The 27,775-nt window shown below is 44.4% G+C and overlaps 1 protein-coding gene across 1 annotated transcript in view; it reads right to left on the reverse strand.

Annotated features, from left to right (window-relative positions):
- Positions 1–27,775, reverse strand: part of MOV10L1 (Mov10 like RNA helicase 1) — a 317,167-nt gene that overhangs the window by 123,382 nt on the left and 166,010 nt on the right. The window contains exon 3 of the mRNA XM_069764946.1: positions 10,667–10,832. Coding sequence (XP_069621047.1) covers positions 10,667–10,832 — 166 coding nt within the window. The remainder of the gene's footprint in view (positions 1–10,666; positions 10,833–27,775) is intronic.

Here is a 27,775-nt window from a genome sequence, read left to right on the forward strand (position 1 = left end):
ATTACAGCAGTTCATAACACTGTCTGCCAGGCAGGTCTGTGCCAGTGCTGTGCAAGTGTTTGTCACAGCATTTGGTGTAATCTAGCTCAGCCAATCCTTTTGGGCTAGAAGCATTGTCTGATAGATATCTGAGTAGCCCGCCTGTGAAACTAACTACACCGCCTGTGTATCTCTATTTTCACTGCATCTAATCCAGTTAATAGTTTTGGGCCTAGGAGCAGTGTCTGCACGTCAGCAGAGTAGCCCGCCTGTGAAACTAACTATACCGCCTGTGTATCTCAATTTTCACTGCATCTAATCCAGTTGATAGTTTAGGGCCTAGGAGCAGTGTCTGCACGTTAGCAGAGTAGCCCGCCTGTGAAACTAACTACACCGCCTGTGTATCTCTATTTTCACTGCATCTAATCCAGTTATTAGTTTTGGGCGAAGGAACAGTGTCTGCACGTCAGCAGAGTAGCCCGCCTGTGAAACTAACTACACCGCCTGTGTATCTCTATTTTCACTGCATCTAATCCAGTTAATAGTTTTGGGCCTAGTACCACAGTTTGGCCACTCAGTTCTGCTCGGTTTTCATCCATCGGTTGTTGTGCCAACAACTACAGATACAGAGTTGCCAATTAGTTAAGCACTAAAATGAGTGGCAAAAGGCCTGCTGCTGGTGGAAAAGGGAATAGGCATGTTGGAAAGGGAAAAAAAGGTCGTGTCCATGGGGTAGGTGGTAAAACAACAGTAACATCTGCAGAAGACAGACCATCTTCCAGCCAAAGTAAGATGTCTACTTTTTTTCGTGGACAATCTGATATGATCCCTTTCTTACGACCATCGCTACAAGCATCGCCAAAAATTCCAGATGAGTCACAAAAACAGCAGGTGCTTGAACGGATATCAAGTGCTCGTTCAAGTGGGCCCTCCTCCATGTCAACTTCAACATCACAACTACTCCAGTCCTCAGAGTTGTCACCCCAATCGCACTTGCTTCCTCACAGCTCCCAAGTCTCCAGCTGCCCGTCTGAGCATGGGGTAATACGCATGGTTGAGTCTGTAAAGCTGTTTACGCATACTATAGCCTGGGAATCAGAGGTCTGCTCCAGAGCTTCTGTGAATCCAGACGAGGAAATCATCTGCACTGATGCCTATAATCTTTGCGAGTCGGATCCAGGCCCAGATGAAAAAGGTTCTGAGCATACTGTAGACTCTCGTTCCCAAACTAACTCCTGTTGGTGGAGACAATGAGGAAGATGATGATGATGAGACTGAGATACCTGATTGGAACGAAAACTTGACTTTTCAGTCGTGGCAGGAAGAGGTTGGCTCTGAGGACGACGGGTGTGAGAAAACACAGGATGAAGACGAGGTTGTAGACCCCACTTACTGTCAACCCCCTGTCAGCCACTCCATGAGGTCAGCAGAGGAGGTGGAGGAGGATGCTAGTGACGAGTCTGACGACGAGGTAACGGTGCGCCTTCCTGGACAGAGACGGAGTACTGGAAGCACGTCAACAACTGCATCCTCAACCCCAACTGTGCCTCAGACCAGAAGTCGTGGTGGCTCTACAGCTCACACGGGCTCTAAGCCTTGCATAGCCTGGGCATTTTTTGACACTGCAAAGGATGACCCAACTCATGTTGTCTGTAAGATTTGTCAACAAAATCTGAGTAGAGGCCAAAAAAATCACTAGTTTGAGTACTTCATGCATGAACCGTCACATGGATATGAGGCATAAGTTGCAGTGAGAAGCTCACTGTGCTACAATGTGGCTTAGTGGGCCGGGTCAACCACCGTCTTCCCCATCAAGTGCATCCGCGTCCTCTTCATCCTCTGTGACTGTGGGGACAGCAGTCGCACATGGTTTTGGATGCAGACCTTCCACCTCCTTTACCCACAACAGCCAGTGTGATTGGCAGGTCGTTAGAACATTTGCAAGTGGAAACACCTGCTGGTGTTGAGCGCTCTCTGACATCGACACCACATTTTGATCAAGGCAACATAACATCTCCGCCTGCACCTTCCTCACAGACTAGCAGTTTGCCGGGGACACCCTACTCAACTCCGTCTAAGCACGGCAGCCAGCCCTCAGTCTCTCAGATGAGGACAAGTAAAAGACCATTTCATCCTAGCCATGACAAAGCTAAGAGGTTGAATTTCTCCATCTGCAAGCTGTTGGCTACAGAAATGCTGCCTTTCCGCCTGGTGGACCCAGAGGATTTTCGAGACCTTATGGCTATGTGCACACGTTCAGGATTCCTCGCAGAAAATTCCTGAGAAAAACCGGACATTTTCTGCAAGACATCCTCAAAAAAACCGCATGCGTTTTTTGCCGCGTTTTTTCCCGGACACTTCCCAATGCATTTTGTAGTGGAAAATCCGCAAAAAAAAAAGCAAAATTAATAAACATGCTGCGTTTTCTACCGCGATGCGTTTTTTTCGCGGAAAAAAACGCATCATGTGCACAAAACATGCGGAATTCATTCTAAATGATGGGATGCTTATTGTATGTGTTTTTTTGCGGTTTTATAGCGTTTTTATCGGAAAAAAACACGAAAAAAACGCGAAAAAAACCGCAATGTGTGCACACAGCCTATGTCCGTCGCAGTGCCCCAGTACCAGATGCCCAGTCGCCACTACTTCTCAAAGAAAGCTGTGCCTGCACTACACCAGCATGTCGCACACAACATCACCGCTTCCTTGAGAAACTGTTGTGTGTGGCAGGGTGCATTTCACCACAGACACTTGGACGAGTAGACATGGACAGGGGCGTTACATGTCGGTGACTGGGCGCTGGGTAACTACGGCGACATCAGGAGAAGGGGCTGCTGTCCAAGTCTTGCAGTCGCCACGAGTTGCTCGTCAATCCTCTGTATCTAGAAGTTCCTCCACTGCTTCTGCCTCCTCAACCTCCTCTCGGTCCTCCACCTGCACCCAAAGCCTGTCTGGTAATGCCACCCGCATTGTAACTGCGCAGTAGGAATCCTGCACACCTCCTGACTATGCTGTCACCAGGGTTCAACGGCATCAAGCAGTGTTTACATTGAAATGTCTGGGAAATGTGAGTCACACAGCTGAGGAGTTGTGGTCAGCTCTGGAGACCGAGTTCCATCAATGGTTGTCTCCACTCAACCTGCAGCCAGGGAAGGCTGTGTGCGACAATGCTGTAAACCTGGGTGCGGCCCTTCCCCGGGGCAATGTCACACACGTGCCTTGTATGGCTCACGTTTTGAACCTGGTTGTCCAGCAATTTTTATCCCACTATCCCGGACTAGATGGGCTTCTGCAGAGGGCACGGTCGCTGTGTGCTCACTTCCACCGTTCGCATCCCGCAGCTCGACGACTTGCATCTCTACAGAAGTCGTTGGGCCTGCCAGTTTACCGGCTGAACTGCGATGTGTCCACACTATGGAATTCAACTCTGCACATGTTGCAGCGACTGTGGCAGCACCGACGAGCCCTGGTGCAATACGTTATGACGCATAGCCTGGGCCAACGAGATCAAGCATTAGCTGATGCGACCGCTCTCCAGGGGCTCCAGGAATACAATGATGGAGGGTATCCATCCACAATGTATTCCTACGCCCCTGTGAGAAAATAGTCCCTAGTCTCACTTTTGGCATTGCTGGGCTCACTTTTGGCATTGCTGTGTGAGAAAGTTCCCACGCAGCAACTGCCATAAAGTGAGACCAGTGAACAAGAGTAACCTCTCAGTGATGCACTGCAGGAGCCATTGTCTCCTGTCAGTGTGTCACTGGAGGTCCTATAGAGCAGTGACATCACCCGATGTCACTGTTCTATAGGGGAGATCGTCGTGGGACACTCATTATCAATTGGACTGCGTCGGACAGGGAGTATACGGTTTATTATTTTACGGTTTTTGCAGGCGATCGAGTATGGTAAGTATGGTTAACTGAAGAATAATAAAATACTTTTTTCTTGCTGTGTCTTTATTTCTTTTTTAACGCTTTCACTACTCTAGGATTAATAATGGATAAGCATCTTATTGACGCCTCTCCATTATTAACCCGGCTTAATGTCACCTTACAATAGCAAGGTGACATTAATCCCTTATTACCCCATATCCCACCGCTACACGGGAGTGGAAAGAGAGGGGCTAAGTGCCGGAATTGGCGCATCTTAATTAGATGCGATATTACTGGGGCGGCTGTGGGCTGGTATTTGTAGCCGGGGGGGACAATATCCATGGCCCCTCTCTAGGCTATGAATATCAGCCCGCAGCTGTCTGCATAGCCTTTCTGGCTATAAATTATAGGGGGAACCCACGTCATTTTTTGGGGGGGTCCCCCTATTTTAATAGCCAGTAAAGGCTACGCAGACAGCTGCGAGCTGATACTCATAGCCTGGGAGGGGCCATGGATATTGTCCCCCCCGGCTACAAATACCAGCCCACAGCCGCCCCAGTCCCAAGCTTCAAATATTGGCCCCCAGCCATCGGCTTTCCCCCTCTGGCGCAGAAAATTGCGCGGGAGCCCACGCCATTTTTTTTTTTTAAATTAAACGTTCATTCACAAACATCGGCCTTGCTATTATATATCTACTAGATGTGGCCCGATTCTAACGCATTCGGTATTCTAGAATATGTATGTACTTTATTTACGAAGTGGTGTTTAAATCCCGCTGCAATATCGCTGATTGGTTGCGGCCGGCCGGGCGTGAGCAGTAAGCGAACCGTGGTTTAAATCCCGCACCAATTCACGGCCTGACTGCACCTGTCGCTGATTGGTCGCGCCAGCCGCCCGCGACCAATCAGCGACGCGGGATTTCCGTTACTGACAAACAGACCCTTAGATGATTATATATATACTAGATGGTGGCTCGATTCTAACACATTGGGTATTCTAGAATATGGTTGTATGTATGTACGTCGCGCTGTGAGTGGGGGTTAAATTCCGCGCCAATATCGCTGATTGGTCGCGGCCGGCCGCGTAGTATATAGCAGTCACGTAGTATATAACACAGCCACGTAGTATATAGCACAGCGATGTAGTAAATAACAGCCCACGCAGTAGATAGCACAGCCACGTAGTATATAGCAGCCACGTTGTATATAGCACAGCCACGTAGTATATAGCACAGCGATGTAGTATATAACACAGCCCATGTAGTATATAGCACAGCCAACACAGTAGATATAACAGCCACGTAGTATATTGCCCAGACATGTAGTATATAGCACAGACACGTAGTAAACTGCCCAGCCACGTAGTATATTGCCCAGTCACGTAGTATATTGCCCAGTCACGTAGTATATAGCACAGAGACGTAGTATATAACACTGCCCATGCAGTATATAACACAGGCCACGTAGTATAGAGCACAGCGATGTAGTATATTGCCCAGTCACGTAATACAGTATATACCACAGCCACGTAGTATACAGCACAGCCCACATAGTATATAGCACAGAGATGTAGTATATAACACAGCCCACGCAGTATCTAACACAGCCCACTTAATATATAGCAATGTGGACACCATATCCCTGTTAAAAAAAAAAAGAATTAAAATAAAAAATAGTTCTATACTCACCCTCCGTCAGCCCCCGGATCCAGGTGAGGCGTTTACCGATGCTCCTCGCGACGCTCCGGTCCCAAGAGTGCATTGCGGTCTCGCGAGATGATGACGTAGCGGTCTCGCGAGACCGCTACATCATTATCTCACGAGACCGCAATGCATGGACCGGTCACCGGAGCGTCGTGAGACCGTCGTCTCAGCTGGATCCAGGGGCCGACGGAGGGTGGAGTATTTAATGTTTTTTTTTTTATTATTATTTTTAACATTAGATCTTTTTACTATTAATGCTGCATAGGCAGCATCAATAGTAAAAAAGTTGGTCACACAGGGTTAATAGCAGCGTTAACGAAGTGCGTTACACCGCGGTCCGTTAACGCTGCCATTAACCCTGTTTGAGCGCTGACTGGAGGGGGCACTGACTACAGGGGAGTAGGGAGCGGCCATTTCACCGCCGGACTGTGCCCGTTGTGATTGGTCGTGGCCGTTTTGCAGCGACCAATCAGCGACTTGGGATTTCCGTGACAGACAGAATAAAGATACATAGATATACTAAATATCGGGCTTGTTATTATCTATCTATCATCTATCTATTGATATATCTATCTAGCTATCTACAGATATATCCATCGATAGATCTATTATCTATCATCTATCGATCTGTTATCTATCATCTGTCTGTGTGTGTAAACATTATTCTTCAATGGAGTATGTAAATGAAGAGGTTGGACAAGAACTGACATCACCCTTTTTTTTGGTATATCTCTATTGAACTTACAAAAACACACACAAATGCGCATGAAAAAAACGCGTCAAAAAACGCATGAAAAACGCAGGTGACCTGCCAGTGACCTCAGGTGCAGATTTGGTCAGGATTTTACCTGCATAAAATCCTGACCAAATCCTGATACAATCCTGAACTTTGGACACATACCCTAAGGCTATATTCACACTTAGCGGTTTTTACCACGGAACCGCCGCGATTTTGATGCTGCGGGTCCGCAGCAGTTTCCATAGCGTTTACAGTAACATGTAAACCCTATGGAAACCGCAAACCGCTGTGCACATGCTGCGGGAAAAACCGCGCGGGAACGCAGCGGTTTACAACCCGCAGCATGTCACTTCTTTGTGCAGAATCGCTGCGATTCTGCACCCATAGGAATACATTGAACCGCTTACTTCCCGCATGGGGCTGTGCCCACGTTGCGGGAAGTAAGCGGATAATGTGCGGGTGGTACCCGGGGTGGAGGAGAGGAGACTCTCCTCCAGGCCCTGGGAACCATATTTGGGGTTAAAAAATAAAAAATTTGATTATACTCACCCTCTGATGTCCGGAGCTCCTGGGCGCTGCACGCGGCCGTCCGGTCAGAGTTGCTGTGCGACCAGGACCTGCGGTGACGTCGCGGTCGCATGACCGTGACGTCACGAAGGGTCCTTCTCCCACAGCATCTTTGGAACCGGACCGCCGGGTGCAGCGCCCAGGAGATCCGGACATCAGAGGGTGAGTATAACCAATTTTTATTATTTTTAACATTACTATTGATGCTGCATATTGCTGCATATGCAGCATCAATAGTATAGGCGGAAACCCGCAGCGGAAAACGCGGAACAAACCGCGATAAATCTGCAGGGAGAACCGCAGTTGTTTTGCCCTGCAGATTTATCAAATCTGCTGCGGGAGAACCCGCAGGGACCCGACGCAAGGTGTGAACATAGCCTAATTTGTCAGGAAACAAAGATCCTTTAAAAAAGGTAAAAGGCTGCAAAGTTTATAATGAAACTCGATGGCAAAAATGATTTTTAGCCCAAAATGATAAAAATGATATATATCTCATGAGAGCATCTATTTGTGGTGCTACATTTCATCAAAGGAAATGGGCAAAAGTGATCACCAAGTGGCTCAGCAAAACATTGACATTTTGGGTCCATGGCCAGGAAATTCCCCATATCTAAAATTCCATTGAGAGCAGGTGGTCAATCCTTAAAAAGTGAAGTGGACAAACAAAAGAACAGAAATTGTGATATTTGACATAAAAGACGATAAGCAGCACATCAGGCAGGGATGGAAAATGTATTTTGGTACCCAAAGCAGATGAGGGTAATGGCACCCCTTCACACTCCAACAAAGGAATGGGTGAGAGAGTAAGGCCCCTTTCACACATCAGATTTTTGCCATTAGTCACAATCCGTCGAGTTTTGAAAAAAAAACGGATCCAGCGACTGATGCTGCCAGATCCGTTTATTTCTCAGACTTGCATTAGCGACGGATGGCCTCACGTTTCATCCGTTGTTCGCCGGATCCGTTGAAAATTGTTTGTCCAGCGGCCGGAGACAACAGACAAAGTAATGTTTTTTGTGTACGTTGAAAAAACGGACAGCGACAGATCCGTCGCCATCCTTCGATTGCTAGGATGGAAGCCTATGGGTGCCGGATCCGTCAAGTGACACAATCCGGTGACGGATTCTGTTTTTCTGTAACGGAGTATGGTCCGATTTAATTAGCCAGATCCGCTAGTCGGATCAGTCCAAAAAACGGATAGGTGGCCTCAGTTTTTCACAATCTGCGACGGATCCGTCGAGCCAACGGATTGTGACTGACGGCAAAAAACTGATGTGTGAAAGGGGCCTAACGTAACAAGACGACGACTTCCACTAATAATTGCTACCGGTTTAATCTAAGAAATACCAGGATAAGTAAAAACAATTGGTGTACTTTAGAGGCGTGACTTAAAAGAGTGCAATTTCACAGTTTAATATAGGAATCATTCATTGTGGACCGTTTACATGATAACAAGGACAAATAGCGATAATAATCCCTAACCAATATAGTCATGGAAACGAGAATAATGGGGACCGTTTGGTTTCAATTAAGTGAAAGATACCCTAATAGAAATCAAAGAATTTATAGTTAAAGGGATTGCGGCTAACAAAGAGCAATGAATACTCAATGCTCTCCACGCACATAGTCCCAATATAGTAGATAGCAGGGAGTATTCCGGCAGCTGTCTTTGGCTTGTAAGCAGTGCATGACATCCCTGCCATGCGATGCTTACAAGCATAAATCAGCTGCTGGCATAGGAATAGGAAGCTACGAGGGAGCGCAGGAAAGTAAGCATAATTTTTTTTGTTTTTTTTTTCAATGTTTTCCTGATGGGGCCATGCATACCAGGATGGCGGCTAATCATACCAGGCTAAGGATGGGGCCATGCCTTCCACAAAAGGGATAAGGAGGACATGCCTACCAGGCTAGGGATGAGGGGACTATATATACACCAGGATAGGGGATATTAGTACAGAACTGACCACATTTTTTGCCTCAATTTTTTCTAATTTCCTCCTCTATAACCTAGGTGCGTCTTATGGTCCGATGTGTCTTATAGTCTGAAAAATACATAATCATTGAGACAGATCCAGTAAGCAAAATAAAGGATCCTTTACAAATGGTAAAAAATAGATGGCTAATTAATGGATCAATTTTCCATAGACTTCAATTTTAAAATATGGATCCGGATGAAATCAGTTTGTCAGACAGATTAAAAAGAAAAAAAAGTTGTGTCTGCACAACTTTTCTGTTTTCTGTTAACGGATTGCTACTGGATCCGTTCAGATGATTGCTGGACATGTGAACGTAGCCTTAACTGGGCTGCATAGGGACATTTTGTTCTACAGATTCTAAATAACATTCTATACTTACTAAAGTTCTTCGATGGAAGAAAACAATTTAGTCAATTTCAATTTGTGTTTTGCTACCCATTGGGATGGACTGGTGAATTTACTAAGCACATTTGTGTCTCTAAACTTATAATAGATGCAGAACATTCAGTTAATTACATCTATAGCCAGTTATACTACACTAGATGGTGGCCCGATTCTAACGCATCGGGTATTCTAGAATATGTATGTATATAGCAGCCACATACAATATAGCACAGGCCACGTAGTATATAGGAGCCATGTAGTATTTAGCAGGCAAATACTACGTGGCCTGTGCTATATACTATGTGGTTGCTATATACATACATATTGTAGAATACCTGATGCGTTGTATATAACGCAGCCCACGCAGTATCTAACACTGCCCACGTAGTATATAGCAGCCATGTAGTATATATGCCCACGTAGTATATAGCAGACATGTATTAAATAGTACTGCCCACGTAGTAAATAGCAGCCATGTAGTATATAGTACTGCCCACGTAGTATATAGCAGCCATGTATTATATAGTACTGCCCACGTAGTAAATAGCAGCCATGTAGTATATAGTACTGCCCACGTAGTATATAGCAGCCATGTATTATATAGTACTGCCCATGTAGTAAATAGCAGCCATGTAGTATATAGTACTGCCCACGTAGTATATAGCAGCCATGTAGTATATAGTACTGCCCACGTAGTATATAGCAGCCATGTAGTATATAGTACTGCCCACGTAATATATAGCAGCCATGTAGTATATAGTACTGCCCACGTAGTATATAGCGGCCATGTAGCCAACGCAGCCCACTCAGTATTTAGCAGTGTGGGCACAAATCCCTGTTAAAAAAAAAAAGAATTAAAAAAAAAAAATTGTTACATACTCACCCCCTGGGATCCAACGGCGCTGTGGCGATGGGCACGCGGCTGCCGCCATCTTCCGTTCCCAGGATGCATTGCGATGCAATGCATCTCTGGGACCGGAAGCTGGCGGAAGGTGCGAGCGCATCCTCGGAATACGGAGGGTGAGTATAGCAGGTTTTTTTTTTTTTAATTATTATTTTTAACATTAGATTTTTTTTACTATTGACGCTGCATAGGCAGCATCAATAGTAAAACGTTGGGGACACACAGGGTTAATAGCAGCGGTAACGGAGTGCGTAACCCGCGGCATTAACCCTGTGTGAGCAGTGACTGGAGGGGAGTATGGAGCGGGCACTGACTGCGGGGAGTAGGGAGAGACTAATTGGACTGTGCCCGTCGCTGATCGGTCGCGGCAGCCATGACAGGCAGCTGGCGAGAGCAATCAGCGACTTGGATTATATGACAGACAGAGGCCGCGACCAATGAATATCCGTGACAGACAGAAAGACAGACAGACAGAAGGACAGACAGACGGAAGTGACCCTTAGACACTTATATAGTAGAAACCACTGGGAGGGAATAAGTTACCTTCACACACATCACACATGGAAAAATATGTTGTCTGGTTAATTTGTCCTCCATCTTTATTGCAAAATGTAACTGTGCCGATTAAAACCTTTATGTCAAGATCCAAAGTATTTTCATCTTGATTTTCATGGTTATTAATTTCCCACTTGCTAGAGATGCTTTGTACCTAAAAAAAAAAAAAAAAAAAAGTACAAACGATCATGAGTTAATGTGAAGGATCTTTGTCGTCAGTCATTGGTGATCAAAGTGTCGTGTGCTCTATAAATAAATGGTACCGATATTTAAAGTTAACTCTGGAAAAAAAAGTCTAAAAGAAAAAAATAGTTAAGTCAGAACTGAAATTCTTGATGTCTTAAAAAAGATTTGTATTTAATCCTTTTGCGCACCCTGATTTAACTGTACATCATAATCAGGCTGAGGATAAGCCTCCAATATCTGATCATTGGGGGGGTGAAATCTGGCACCCCCTCCAATTAGCTGCTGTGAATGTGCTCAGTTACCGAGCTGCACAACAGAGCTCCGTCACCTGCATAATTGTCATGGCTGGGTACTGCACATCACACCCCTATATTGATGTGCAAGCCATCAACATAAAAGTCCCAGACAACCCTTTTAAATTGAGCCAGAATAGGCACACATTCCATGTGCCACACTTTATGCATCTCATTAGGCATTTTTAGAAAAGAAAGTGCAGCCAAGTGTGTTGATCAAATACGCCATATCTAGCAGAGGCTTGCTCCAGTTTTTTTGTCTTAAAGGGAACAAGTCATATCCAGAAATGTTATTTACCTGTAGATATAGGGTTAATTTGCAGGTAAGCACCTTTAAAATAACCATGTTGGGCTGCTTTGCTGTATCAGCTTGCTTCCAGTCACTGGAATTGTGCAGTGAGCGGTTCCTGTGTGTGCTACTATACACGTTGCGGATTTTGATGCGGATCCGCAGCGTTTTTGGATTTTATGGGAAATTGAGAATTGGTGTGCGTGGATTTGCAGCGTTTTATTTTCCACAGCATGTCAATTCTTTTTGCGGATCTGATAATCAATAGGGGAGATCATCGTGGGACAGTCATTATTAAATGGACTACATCAGACCAGGGAGTATTTGTGTTGCTTTAATTTTTTAATTTTTTTTTTGCAGTAGATCGAGGGCGTTGCAGGAATTATGTGTAAGATGGAAAAAATGTGTTTAGTGCTTTATTTCATTAAAATACTTTATTCTGGCTGTGTGTTTATTTAACCCTTTAACATCTATAGGATAGTAATGGATAGGTGTCTTATTGACACCTCTCCATTACTAAGTCGGCTTGATGTCATCTTACAATACAAACCCACAAATATTACTCCATATTAGAGTATTATTATCTTACAGATGCGCCATTTCTGAGGCGGATGAGAGATGGTGTTTGTAGCCGGGGGTGGCCAATATCCATGGCCCTTCCTAGGCTATGAATATCAGCTCGCAGCTGTCTGCATAGCCTTTTATGGCTATTAATTATAGGGGGACCTCACGTTGCTTTTTTTGAGGGGGATCACCCTATTTTAATAGCCAGTAAAGACTAAATATACTGCTGAGGGCTGATATTCATAGCCTGGAAAGCTCCATGGGTATAAACCTCTTCCTAGGCTATAAACATTAGCCCACAGTCAGTGGCTTTCCCTCCTTTTTTAAAAAAAAATTAAACAGATATTGTGTTTATGGCCGGGGTCATACTTGCGAGAAACTCGCACAAGTCTTGCAACTCAATACTTGGCACTGCACTCGGGAACCGGAGTGTGCGGCTGCATGTATTTCTATGTAGCTGAACGCTCTGGTCCTGCGTGACGGTGGCAGTGCCGGGTACTGCGCGAGACACTTGTGCGAGTTTCTCGCAAGTGTGACCCCAGCCTAATGCAGATTTTGTGTGTGTGCCTTTGTTTAACTCTTTATGTACCATTTTATTATGTTTACTACTAAACATCGGGCTTGGTATTATCTATCCATCGATAGATCTATCTATAGATATATCTACCCATCTATCTATCCATCCATCTATAGATCGATCTATCCATCTATAGATCGATCTATCTATATAGATTATCTAAAGATCTAGCTACAGATCTATCTATCTGTGTGTAAACATTCTTCAATGGAGTATGTAAAAGAAGAAGAGGTTGGACAAGGAAGTGACAACACAATTCTTTTTTTAAATAATAGATCTATATTTAGCTTACAAAAACGCATACAAATCTGTATGAAAATCTGCATCAAATCCATGTGGACTTTTACCTGCGTTTTCTGCCAAGAAATGCAGAATCTGCACAGAAATTTCCACAGGCAAATTTGCAACATGTGCACATACCCTTACTCCTTGGCACTTTGACAACTTTTTCTGCAGTCTGTGTGTGCCACTTGTGCAGTCTGTCAAAGTGCCGGGGAATGATTACTGCACACACTCTGCATAGTGACACTGCCCACGATGTAAACGGCTGAAGGGAGGATATAAATTAATTTTTCTCCATGTAGCTGACAATCCAGTGAGGCAGCCTAACAAGACTTCAATGCCATTTACCTGTAAATTAACTCTGTATCTATATGTGAATAATATTTCTGGATATGACAAGCTACATGTCTAACCCCTTCATCCCACAGCCTGATTTCAACTTCATGACACTTGGCTAAATTTTACAATTCCGATCAGCGTCCCTTTATGTGGTAATAACTCTGGAACAGTTCAACGGATCACAGTGATTCTGAAACAGTTTTTTCGGGACACACCGTACTTTATGATTGTGGTAAATGTAGGTAGAAATTTTTTGCATTTATTGGTAAAAATAATTTCGCCTGTGCACACTGCTAAAGAAAAATGAATATTCACTGCACTGGCAATGAATATTCATTTCTCTTATAGCCAGCGCACAGTTACAGCCCCCAGCTTCCAGCAGCTGCCGGGCTATCGGGGTGCGCGCTCATGAAGGTAATGAATATTCACCTCTCTCCACTCCTATAGGCTGGAGAGAGGTAAATATTCATTACCTTAATGAGCGGGGGTACAAGTGATCGCACAGCCGCAGGAGCTGCTGGAACGAGATGCTGCGAGGATGCGCAGGGAAAGTAAGTAGGAGATATATATTTATTATACTCTTCTCATGAGGACCATACATACTGTACAAGGATGGGAATAAGGAACCATGAAGACAAGGATGGAACCTTCACCCAACTTTCCTGATCTTCCTCACTCTGCTATTTCTTCCTGGTATGTCCGCTGGCTGCTATGATTTTTTTTTTCCCCTGCATGTTTTCTAATTTTAATTCCTTGATGCCAATACACAGTTTGGCTTTATCTTTCCGTTTGGATCCATTTGCCCTTGCATTTTCCCTTCTGACTTCTAATTAATCCCCTCCTGTGTCTGTGACCAGTCTTCCTGCTGCCCCTCCCTCCTGATCACACCTGGCCTATTTCATGAGCACTTAGCCTGTTATAAATTCAGAGACACAGGTCTGTCTGGACCTTGGTCTGTCTCTAGAAGGATAACCGCAAATATGATAGCAGAAATATGCCAGAAATGAGCCAGAGGTGAACAGAAGGTAAGACTAACCACTGTTAATAAATGTACTAAATTTCATTCCCTTTCCGCCACACTTATTCTCATCATGCTGACATACACTCTAACAGTTTTGGCTCCCTTACTCCTCACTCTCCTTCGCTATCCTCAAACCCCAACACCCCCTAACCAAGTAATAATCTCTCCTTCCCTCATACCTCCCCACCTGACCTCCTCTGCTGACCTGCTCCTCAACCTCAGATCTCTCCTCATAAAACACAAAAATATCCACCCACTCTCCTTCTCCCACCTGCTCTGTCTCTCTCTGCTTCTCCTCACTGCTGGTGACATATCTCCCAACCCTGGGCCCCCACAGCTCATACCTCCCATTACTACCCCCTCCTATCGCTCCCAACCCAATATAAACACCCCAAATCTTGCCCATCTCAAATCCGTGCCCATGACGCCCACCCCCCTACACCCTCTCTCTGGATCGCTATGGAATGCCCGCTCCATCTGCAATAAACTCCACGTGATTCACAACCTCTTTACCTCTCGTAATCTTTTCTTTCTGGGCAACACCGAAACATGGCTGACACCCTCTGACACAGCCTCCCCTACTGCACTATGTTACGGTGGCCTCCGCTTCACCCACACTCCTGGCCCTGGCAACAAACATGGTGGAGGAGTGGGCCTTCTCCTTTCTTCCAACTGTACCCTTAACCCAATCCCACCTCTACCCTCCCTTATCCTCCCCTCTTTTGAAGTCCACTCTGTCCGCATCTACTCCCCCTACAACCTCCAAATAGCCATCATATACCGACCTCCGGGCCCGACCACTGCCTTTACTGACCAATTCTCCACCTGGCTCCTTCACTTTCTGTCTGCTGACATTCCCACCATCATCATGAGTGACTTCAACATCCCCATTGACACCCACCAGTCAGCAGTCTCCAAACTCCTGTCCCTTACTTTATCCTTTGGACATACTCAGTGGTCCTCCTCAGCCACCCACAGACGGACACACATTAGACCTGGTCTTCACCCGTTTATGCTCCCTATCTAACTTCACAACCTCCCCTCTCTTTCTGTCTGACCATCATCTACTCACTTTCTCATCCCTGTCCTCCTCACCTGTCACCCATGTCCAGCACCATGCGCACCCACGCAGGAACCTCGCACACCTAGACACTCACACACTTTCTCACTCTATCAAACCACTGTCCTCTATATCCTCACTCCACGACACAGACACTGCTTTCTACAATGCCACTCTTGCATCAGCTATTGACACGGTCGCCCCTGTCATGCACAGCAGAGTGCGACGAACCAATAGACAACCCTGGCACAATAACATCACTAAAAAGCTTCGGCAAGTATCCAGAATTGCAGAATGTCATTGGAAGAAAACGCATTCCCAAGATGATTTCACTGCACTCAAACAAGCAACACTGGCATTCAAATCAGCTCTCACCTCTGCTAAACAGGCCTACTTCACAACCCTCGTATCTTCCTTATTCCACAACCCCAAACAGTTGTTCAACACTTTTAAGGCCATGTTCACACCATCCTTTTTTTAATGCGGAACCGCCGCGATTTTCCCGCTGCGGGTCCGCAGCTGTTTTCCATGCAGGGTACATTACAATGTCCCCTATGGAAAACAGGAACTGCTGTGCCCACATTGCGGAAAATTCCAAAAAAAGCCGCGCTGAATAGCTGCGGTAAAAAAGAAGTACCATGTCACTTCTTTTTGCGGAACTGCAGCGGTTCTGCACCCATTGACCTCCATTGTGAGGTCAAACCCGCAGTAAAACCCGCAGACGAAAAAAATATCTGCGGGTTTCTGCGGTTTGTGGTGCAGAACCGCTGCAGTGTGGCTGCCCCCCCGTGCTCCAATCCCACCCCCCCGTGCTCCGACGCGCCCCCCCCCCCCCTGTGCCCTAATCTCCCCCCCTTATACTTACCGGGCCTCCCGGTGTCCGTCCGGCCGTCTTCTCCCTGGGCGCCGCCATCTTCCAAAATGGCGGGCGCATGCGCAGTGCGCTCGCCGAATCTGCCGGCCGGCAGATTCGTTCCAGGCACGTTTTGATCACTGTGATAACGTCACAGTGATCAAAATAAAAAAAAAGTAAATGCCCCCCCCCCCCTTTATCACCCCCATAGGTAGTAACAATAATAAAATAAAGAATTTTTTTTTCCCCCCCACTACAGTTAGAACTAGGGTTAGGGTTAGGGGTAGGGTTAGGGGTAGGGTTAGGGTATTTTCAGCCATTTTAACCCTAAAAAACTTCCTAGAAAACAAACAGACACTGCATAAAAAAACTGCATCAAAAAACGCATCAAAAAACGCACCAAAAAACGCACCTGCGTTTTCTGCCAAGAGCTGCGGTTTTTAGTGCAGAAAAACCAGCAGGGAAATCAGGAACGTGTGAACATGGCCTAACTCCCTCCTCCGCCCACCACTGCCCCCTCCAAGTTCCCTAATCGTTGCTGAGGACTTTGCCACACTCTTTAAAAATAAGAGAGACCAAACAAGGCAAGTCTTTGTAGGCCAACCACCACAACCCCTTTGTATGAGAGACCAATGCCCAAACCCCGAAACTTCACTCTCCAAAATCTCTGAAGGGGAGCTTGCTCATCTTCTCTCCAAATCACACCTCACTACTTGTGCACTTGACCCCATCCCACCTCCTCCCCAACCTCACCACCACACTAATCCCATCCCTAACCCATCTCTTCAACCTTTCACTAATTTCTGGTACCTTCCCCTCTGCCTTAAAACATGCCACAATCACACCTATCCTCAAAAAGCCATCCCTTGACCCAAGCGCTATGTCCAGCTATCGCCCCATATCTTTGCTCCCATTTGCTTCCAAACTCCTTGAGCAGCACGTCCATGCTGAACGTTCCTCTCACTTTGCATCTAACTTTCTCTTCGACAACCTACAATCTGGCTTCCTTCCCCACCATTCCACTGAGACTGTCCTGACCAAAATTACTAACGACTTACTTACAGCCAAAGATAACAGACAATTCTCTATACTCCTCCTCCTAGACCTGTCCTCTGCCTTCGACACAGTTGACCACTGCCTCCTACTACAGATCCTCTCTTCCTTTGGAGTCAAAGACCTTGCCCTATCTTGGATCTCCTCATACCTTGCCAACCGCACATTTAGCGTTTCCTACTCCCATACTACCTCTTCATCTCACCCCCTCTCTGTTGGAGTCCCCCAAGGCTCTGTCCTAGGACCCTTACTCTTCTCAATCTATACACTCGGCATGGGACAACTCATAAGGTCCTATGGCTTCCAGTACCATCTATATGCCGATGACACTCAGATCTAACTCTCTGGCCCAGATGTCACCTCTCTGCTCTCCAGAATCCCAGAGTGTCTATCGGCCATATCCTCCTTCTCCTCTCGCTTCCTCAAGCTCAATGTGGACAAATCTGAAGTCATTATGTTTCCTCCATCTCGCATATCTTCCCTACCTGATCTATCTATCAAAATAAATGAAATTACACTTTCCCCTGTCCCCAAAATCCGCCGCCTCGGAGTAACCCTTGACTCTGCCCTGTCCTTCAAACCGCACATCCAAGCTCTCGCCACCTCCTGTCGCCTCCAGCTCAAAAATATTTCCAGAATCCGTCCTTTCCTCAACCCACACTCTACCAAAATGCTCGTGCATTCCCTAATCATCTCCCGCCTGGACTACTGCAACATACTCCTCTGTGGCCTACCTTCTAACACTCTCGTACCCCTCCAGTCCATCCTTAACTCTCCTGCCCGACTAATTAATCTCTCTCCTCGCTACACTCCTGCTTCCCCTCTTTACAAATCCCTTCACTGGCTCCCAATTCCCCAGCATATCCAGTTTAAATTACTAACACTGACCTACAAAGCCATCCATAATCTTTCTCCTCCGTATATTTCCACACTAATCTCTCAATATCTTCCCTCATGTAATCTCCAGTCCTCCCAAGACCTCCTCCTCTCCTCTACGCTTATTCGCTCCTCACCCAATCGCCTCCAAGACTTCTCCCGAATATCACCCATCCTCTGGTATTCAGTGCCCCAACACATCCGGTTATCCACTACTTTTGGATCCTTCAAAAGAAACCTGAAAAGCAGGGCTGTGGAGTCGGAGTCGTGGGGTCGGAGTTAGTTTTGGTTGGAGTCGGTAGAAATGTACCGACTCCAGCTTTAAAAAAAAAAAAGTATTAATATTTCATAATTGAACTTTCATATGAATTTTATAAATGTTACTCAAATATATATGTTCTATCAAACTATGAACAACAGTGATAAGCAGTTCTGCTGGAGATAGACACATTTCTTTTACTTCTTGTGTGTCACTGTTCTCCACTGCCCTTATCTAATCTTATACTTGGTTAACCTCATGATGCCCCAACCCCCCTACTTATAATGTATGAAACTGAAAGTGAAAATGTGTTGCAAATTCTTAGTAGTAAAGCTCCTCCTCTAGACTAGATATTTAGTGTGCATCTTCCAAGCATCTCACAGCTGCTACTCAGAAGAGGAAGACTGCAAGAAGTATTATCCTTTCAACAAACTTTTCATCAGTTAACTGTGAGTACATGAGGAATAACAGTATTACTGACCACTATATCAGTTGTATGACCTGTCAATAATTTTGTACAATTGTTTTTAGGAAAAACAATTGTCATTTGGATTGTGAATGCAGAATTAAAAACCTGAGAATGTCAAAGAAGCGTCACATTAAATCAGCTGTATTTGAACATTTCACCATCACTCAAGATGGAAAACATTATGTCTGTCAGTGTATGACAAATGATCCAGACGAAAACAAATGCTGTGAAGCCAAGATCAGTGCATATTCAGGCAAAGATAAAAATGCTCCTACCAGAGCTTCTAATCTAAAGAGACATTTACAGCGCTTTCATCCATAATTACTGAAAGCAGTGGATGAGAAAGACTGCATCCAAACCAATGAACCAGTGCCCAGCACTTCCAGCCAAACAAAGGAGCAGAGAACTTTGCAGCCATCAGTTGCAAGATATTTTGTCAGTGACAAAGTTACTGTGACAATGACAGTAGATACATTTAAAAAACAGATCATAGAGCTTGTTGTAAAGGATAGTGTGCCTATTTCATTGTTTTCACGACCAGCTTTTATGTGTCTGAATGGGGAAATGGCCCGTAAGCTTGGTGTTTCTCTGGAGAGAGAGAGTATTAGAAAATTAGTAATCAAAGAAGCTTTTAAACAAAAGGAAGAACTTAAAGGGAACCGGTCACCCCGTTTTTTGAGATTGAGATATAAATACTGTTAAATAGGGCCTGCGCTGTGTGTTACTATAGTGTATGTAGTGTACCCCGATTCCCCATGTATGCTGAGAAATAACTTACCAAAGTCGCCGTTTTCGCCTGTCAATCAGGCTGGTCAGGTCGGGAGGGCGTGTTCACAGCGCTGGTTCTTCCTCAGCTTTACGTTGGTGGCGTAGTGGTGTGCGCCTGTTGAAGTGACTAATCCACTGTGGGCACATGAACAAGCAGCGCGCGATCTGCGCTGTCATCCCTTTCGTCGGTGGGGGCGGCCATCTTCCTGGGGCCGCGCGTGCGCAGATAGAGTGCTCTGCTGCACGGGGCTTCAGGAAAATGGCCGCGGGATGCCGCGCGTGCGCATTAGAGATCGCGGCGGCCATTTTCCCAAAGCCGAGTTTGCATCTCAATCTCAAAAAACGGGGGTGACAGGTTCCCTTTAAAAAAACGCTCAAGGGACGCTTTCTATTTCTTAACCTTTGTCTGGCTGAGTAGGTACAATTGTAACTATTCCGTTTTAAAATTGCAATAACTTTTTTTTTTTTAAAAAGACGTAGAGGGCTGAAATTTCGTGACATCTCTGCAGTTTTGGTCCAGAATATATTGGCCAAATTTCAATAAAATATATATGAAGGTACAATTGTACCTCTGCAGCCTGCTAACGTTGTAAAATTATGCAGCCTGACGAAGGTTAAAATTGATGCCTGCACACGTCACAGAGTGAACTATTTTGCCATCAATGTCCGATTTGTTTGTGACAAAAATGAAATAGTTACCAAGACATTGGCAATAAAAGACACCAAAGCTCATCACACCAGTGAGTTTCTCCAGGTCTTGGTGGAAAAGGTTCTGCAAGACTATGAACTTAAAAAAGAGCAAGTTCTTTCTGTCGTAACTGACAATGCTTCAAATATGATAAGTACTATTAAGCTAATGAATGAGAGTAATGATGGTGTCCAGCAGCTAGAAGAACATTCTGGGTCCACAGACACAGAAATGTTTGAAATAGAGAAACACAGTATTGTAACTGAGGAGCAAACTGAAAATGCTTCATGATGAACAGCAACATGATAGTTTAGATGATCTTGTTCAAACTGTGTCAATACGTTCTTTCATTCATCACATGTGCTGTGTTGTGCATACGCTACAGCTGGCTATAAGAGACAGTCTGCAAGAAGGACATGCTGCACTGATTAGCAAGGTGAGAAAATTGGCTACTGTTGCCAGAACCCCTAAAGTTGACTCAATTTTGAAGAGACGTGTTGGAAAAGGGGCAATTATTGATCAAGCCACACGATGGGGCAGTACTTACTTAATGATTCAGCGCTTGGTTGAACTGAAAACCTTTCTTGTAGACATGGCTAACCCTCAACTGACGCTAATTGAAAGTCAGTGGAATCAGGTGACTGAGCTGGAAAAATTGCTAGAGCACCCATTTACAGTGACTAAAAAATTTCAAGCAGAGGACTTAACTCCAGGTATTTTCTTAAAGGAGTGGAAGAACCTGATGTTTCGCCTGTCCCAAAGAGGAGGGTTAATTGCAAGTGGCATTGCTACATCAATGAACTGGAGAGGAGCTACTATTACAAAATAACATTCTTTTGGCAGCTGTTTATGTAGAACCAATTCATCGGATTCTTCTAGATGATCAACAGCTAACTAAAGGAAAAGATCTGTTTGAAATAGCAGTAAGGATAAAAGGGTTGCAGAACAGTCAGGAGGAACAAGAAGAATTTGGTCGTCCTGTCACATCTTCACCCTCATCAACTGATGAAGAATTTAATTTAGAAAAATATTTGGATCACAAGGACCGTGCAAAGCGTTCCCGCATAGAAGAGTCATCCCCATCAAAGAACACAGCCAGTACATTTCAGCAGAATTTTTCATGTGCACTAAAAGAAATTGAGAAATTTGACCGTTCATCAAAAATAACAGTGCAACAAGCGATTCCTCTGTATCCTGACATTGTCAGAGATGTGGCCCGATTGGTTACTGCTTTGCCACCAACCCAAGTTAGTGTAGAGAGGTTGTTCTCTGCTCTCAAAATAATTAGATCGGATTTGAGGGCATCCATGAAGGAGGATCTGACAGAGGCAATACTTTTTCTGAGGACAAATTTATAGATTTCTTCTTATTAACTGCATAACAGTGTTTATTGCATATTTACTTACAAGAGTTTAGAAAAGTTTATAAAAGTTATTTGCTATATTCTAATAAATATAGTTTTTGCTCTAAGTGGTCTGATTACTTATATGATGGTGAGAAACTGAATAAGCACGATGTTAATATTTGACAACAGTAATTACGAATTGGCCATTTATGAAGGAGTCGGAGCCAGAGCCGGAGTCGGAACCTGATAAAATCCAGGAGTCGGAGTGGCAACTGTGGCTTACCAACTCCACAGCCCTGCTGAAAACCCACCTCTTCAAGGAAGCTTACAGCCTGTAAAGACCACATGGCCACCTCAACACCACTGGAGCTACTGCAACCCTCGACCTACTGTCTCCTTCACCATAATCCTGTAGAATGTAAGCCCGCAAGGGCAGGGTCCTCGCCCCTCTGTATCAGTCTGTCATTGTTAGTTTTGTTTACTGTAAGTGATATTTGTATTTTGATGTAACCCCTTCTCATGTACAGCACCATGGAATTAATGGTGCTATATAAATAAATAATAATAAATAAATAATAAGGAGCCACGCATACAAGAATGGGAATAAGGAGCCACGCATACAAGGATGGGAATAAGGAGCCACACATACAAGGATAGGAATAAGGAGCCATGCATACAAGGATGGGAATAAGGAGCCATGCATACAATGATGGGAATAAGGAGCCATGCATACAAGGATAGGGATTAGGGGACAATACATACCCGGTTTATACTCAAGTCAATAGGTTTTCCCAGTTTTTCAATTCAAAATTAGGTGCCTTGGCTTACACTCTGGTCAACTTATGCAGGAGTATATACAGTACGGTAAGTGCCATAAGAACAGAATCACTCTTCAAGTGACCCTAAAAGACTTTTTTTTTTTGTTTTTTTGCAAAACCAAAGTTTTTGCATTGGGATCATTTCATTTCAAATTATCCAAATCTGATTTTTTTTTTTTACCTGATATCTTAGGATATTTATTTTTTAAGTGCTACTTTAGTGAATTAAAAATAATAAGTTTTGAATTGTTATCTTCATTTGTTATTTTATAGGTTTCTAAATTGTTGAAAACATGAATTTTGGGCTTGTCTGGCATTACACTTGTTATATCTTGGACTAGAATTAATATGCAGAGGTGGAAGAGGCATCAATTTGTTCATGGTTATATAGGCTTTAATTTGATGTCACAAGACTATATTTGTTGATATTTAGTTTTTGTGGAGTCGAATTCTAAATTTTTATGGGTGATTTCAGAAAAACTGTCAAATTTTTCAAAAAATGCATGTGTGTTACTTGTAATCTTGGTTACATTTGTTCAGAGGTTCAAGTTGGGATCTCTGTAGACTCATATTTCGAAGCGTGATTTTCTAAATGCAGTCTCATACTAATAATTGAAACAATATTATCAGAACAGACAACATAAGGTGTTCAAAAATATGCCAAAGAGTGGCCTGCCACACAGACCCATGATAGTAAGACTACTACAAACTCCAAATACATGGAACACTATAAAACACAGGGCCAAAATACAGTCCTGCTCATCGTTATTGGCACCCATGAAGTGTAAGTATATAATGTGCAATAACTCCTGAAAAAAATTAATCAAGTGAAACTTTTTTTTGTGTAGAGCACTCGTGTTAAATACAAAAGAGCAAATGATAAACAATAATTTAAAACAAAAAACAATGGGAGGGAAAATAGTAAAGGCTAAAGCTTGCTGTGACATTAGCATTGGCACCCTTTCCATTAAAAGAGTATGGAAACAAATTTTGACTCGTCTGTGGTAAATCACCAATGAGAATCAATGGTGATTGTCAGTGCCAATGTGACAAGACTTTCAAAGTGTATAAGGCCATCACCAAAGACCTTGGTATCACAGTTTCAACAGTGCACAATGTTATTAATAAGTTTTCAAAGCATGGTACAAGTCAAGAATCTTCCTGGAAGTGCGGGAAAGAGAAAAATGTCTTTCAAGATTAGTGCGAATGGTGGAAAAAGGGCTATGTCAAACATACAAAGACCTGAAGACCAACCAGGAACAGTCTTATGTTATGGTTTCAACAAGTATCATATGCCGCACACTAAACCAAGCAGAGATTTATGGGCAAAAGCCAAGAAAGATACCATTGCTGAAGAAAAGACATAAAAAGGAAATATTGATCTTTGCCAAAGAGTACCTTGACAAACCACAATCCTTCTGGGAAAATGTTCTGTGGACAGATGAAATAGAGCTACTGGTCAATGCATAGCAACAGTTTCCTTACAGACGACACAATGAAGGTTATAAGGAAAAGAACAACCTACCAACAGTTAAGCATGGAGGATCCATAATGCTGCGGGGTTGTTTTGCTGCATCTGGTACTGGAGACCTTGACCGTATCACAGGAATCATGAAATCAGAGAATTATCAAGAAATTTTAGAGCAAAATGTCCTACCCAGTGTAAGAAAACTTGGTTTGAATCGAAAATCATGGGTCCTCCAGAAAGACAATAACTCAGAGCACACATCCAAAAGTACACAGGAATGGTTGAAAAAGAAAAAAAATGGACTGTTTTAAAATGGCCAGAAATGAGTCCTGCACTCAATCCCATTGAAAATCTTTGGAGTAAGCTGAAGAACCTTGCAAACATTAAAGAGCTTGAACAAACTGCAAAGGAAGAGTAGAAGAAAATACCAGCTAAGAAGTGCAAGAAGCTTATAGATGGCTACAAGAAATGTTTGGAGCCTGTCGTCAATGCTAAAGGGTGTGTAACAAGTATTAATTAGGGGTGTGTTATGATCTGGTGGCCTAGGAGCAGCATGAGACGTACTCTGGAGAAGGTGGTACCTGTACTGACCGCAGACCCTGAACTTAGCACCGCAACTAGAAGTAGCCGCGGAATGTACCTAACACTCCCTAGACATCTCGACACAGCCGGAGGACTAATTAACCCTAGAGAAAGAAAAGGGAAAACTATCTTGCCTCAGAGAAAATCCCCAAAGAAAAGTCAGCCCCCCACAAATATTGACTGTGAGAGGAGAGGGAAAAGACAAACGCAGACTGAAATCAGGATTTAGCACAGGAGGCCATACTAGCTTAAAAGAAAGAATAGGACAGAGTACTATGCGGTCAGTATTAAAACACTAGAAAATATCCACCACAGAAAATACAAATCTCCACATCTGACTAAAGACATGGAGGGTAAATCTGCATCTCCAGAGACACAGCTTGGCTGCAAAAATCCTACACAGACAAAGCTGGACAAGACAAAACAAGAAAATGCACTGAACTATAAGGTCCACAGCCTGTGGACAGCAAAAAACAAAGCCGGAACTTATCTTTGAAGAAAAGAACAGCAAACAGGAGAGACCAGGTATGGATGTGAATCCTCCAAAAACAATGGACAACTGGCACTGACTAAAGGATAAAGCAGGACTAAATAGCCCAGCCCAAATTGCAAAAAGTAGATACACCTGATAACTGCTGCGATCCAAAGACAGCAGCACTACCACTCATAACCACCGGAGGGAGCCCAAGAGCAGAATTCACAACAGTACCCCCCCCTTGAGGAGGGGTCACTGAACCCTCACGAGAGCCCCCAGGCCGATCAGGACGAGCCAAATGAAAGGCACGAACCAAATCGTCAGCATGAACATCGGAGGCAACAACCCAAGAATTATCCTCCTGGCCATAACCCTTCCATTTGACCAGATACTGAAGCTTCCGCCTCGAAAACGAGAATCCAAAATCTTCTCAACCACATATTCCAACTCCCCATCAATCAACACCGGGGCCGGAGGATCAACAGAGGGAACAACGGGCACCACATACTTCCGCAACAAAGATCTATGGAACACATTATGGATGGAAAAAAAGGCTGGAAGGGCCAAACGAAAAGACGCTGGATTGATAATCTCAGAAATCCTATAAGGACCAATAAACCGAGGCTTGAACTTAGGGGAAGAAACCTTCATAGGAACATGACGGGAAGACAACCAGACCAAATCCCCAACCCAAAGCCGGGAACCAACACACCGACGATGGTTAGCAAAACGCTGAGCCTCCTCCTGAGACAACACCAAATTGTCCACCACATGAGCCCAAATTTGCTGCAGCCTGTCAAGCACAGAATCCACACCAGGACAATCAGAAGGCTCAACCTGTTCTGAAGAAAAACGAGGATGAAAACCAAAATTACAAAAAAAAGGCGAAACCAAAGTAGCAGAACTAGCCCGATTATTAAGGGCAAACTCGGCCAATGGCAAGAAAGCCACCCAATCATCCTGATCAGCAGACACAAAGCATCTCAAATAAGTTTCCAAAGTCTGATTAGTTCGCTCGGTTTGGCCATTTGTCTGAGGATGAAATGCGGAAGAAAAAGACAAATCAATGCCCAGCCTAGCACAAAGGCCTGCCAAAACCTAGAAACAAACTGGGAACCTCTATCGGACACAATATTCTCCGGAATGCCATGCAAACGAACCACATGCTGAAAAAACAACGGAACCAAATCAGAAGAGGAAGGCAATTTAGGCAAAGGTACCAAATGAACCATCTTAGAAAACCGGTCACAAACCACCCAGATAACCGACATCCTCTGGGAAACTGGAAGATCTGAAATAAAATCCATAGAAATATGCGTCCAAGTTCTCTCAGGGACCAGCAAAGGCAGAAGCAACCCACTAGCACGGGAACAGCTAGGCTTAGCCCGCGCACAAATCCCACAGGACTGCACAAAAGAACGCACATCCCGCGACAAAGAAGGCCACCAAAAGGACCTACCAACCAAATCTCTGGTACCAAAAATCCCAGGATGGCCAGCCAACACAGAACTATGAACCTCAGAAATCACTTTACTAGTCCATCTATCAGGAACAAACAGTTTCCCCACTGGACAGCGGTCAGGTTTATTAGCCTGAAATTCCTGAAGAACCCGTCGTAAATCAGGGGAGATGGCAGAAAGAATCACCCCTTCCTTCAGAATGCCGACCGGCTCAAGAACCCCAGGGGAATCAGGAAAAAAACTCCTAGAGAGGGCATCCGCCTTAACATTCTTAGTACCAGGAAGGTACGAGATCACAAAATCAAAACAGGAGAAAAACAGGGACCATCGAGCCTGTCTAGGATTTAGTCGTTTGGCAGACTCGAGGTAAATCAGATTCTTATGATCGGTCAGGACCACAATACGGTGCTTGGCCCCCTCAAGCCAATGTCGCCACTCCTCAAATGCCCACTTCATAGCCAACAACTCCCGATTGCCGACATCATAATTGCGTTCCGCAGGCGAAAACTTCCGAGAAAAGAAGGAACACGGTTTCATCAAGGAACCATCAGAATTCCTCTGAGACAAAACAGCCCCTGCCCCAATTTCAGACGCGTCAATCTCAACCTGAAATGGAAGAGAAACATCCGGCTGACGCAACACAGGGGCAGAAGTAAATCGGCGTTTAAGCTCCTGAAAGGCAGAAACAGCCGCAGAGGACCAATTCGTCACATCAGCGCCTTTCTTCGTCAAATCGGTCAGAGGTTTAACCACACTGGAGAAGTTGGCAATGAAACGACGATAAAAATTAGCAAAGCCCAAGAATTTCTGAAGGCTCTTCACAGATGTGGGCTGAATCCAATCATGAATGGCCTGAACCTTAACCGGATCCATTTCTATAGATGAGGGAGAAAAAATGAAGCCCAAAAAAGAAACCTTCTGCACTTTAAAGAGGCACTTCGACCCCTTCACAAATAAAGCATTATTACGGAGGATCTGAAATACCATCCTGACCTGTTTCACATGAGACTCCCAATCATCGGAAAAAAATCAAAATATCATCCAAATATACAACCATGAATTTATCAAGATAACTCCGAAAGATATCATGCATAAAGGATTGGAACACAGATGGGGCATTAGAGAGTCCGAACGGCATCACAAGGTATTTAAAATGGCCTTCGGGCGTATTAAATGCAGTTTTCCATTCGTCACCCTGCTTGATACGAATAAGATTATATGCCCCTCGAAGGTCAACCTTAGTAAACCAGCTAGCCCCCTTAATCCTAGCAAACAAATCAGTAAGCAAAGGCAAAGGGTATTGAAATTTGACCGTGATCTTATTCAAGAGGCGATAATCAATACACGGTCTCAAGGAGCCATCCTTCTTGGC

This window comes from Ranitomeya imitator, chromosome 4 (assembly GCF_032444005.1).
Source record: "Ranitomeya imitator isolate aRanImi1 chromosome 4, aRanImi1.pri, whole genome shotgun sequence".
Taxonomy (NCBI): Eukaryota; Metazoa; Chordata; class Amphibia; order Anura; family Dendrobatidae; genus Ranitomeya; species Ranitomeya imitator.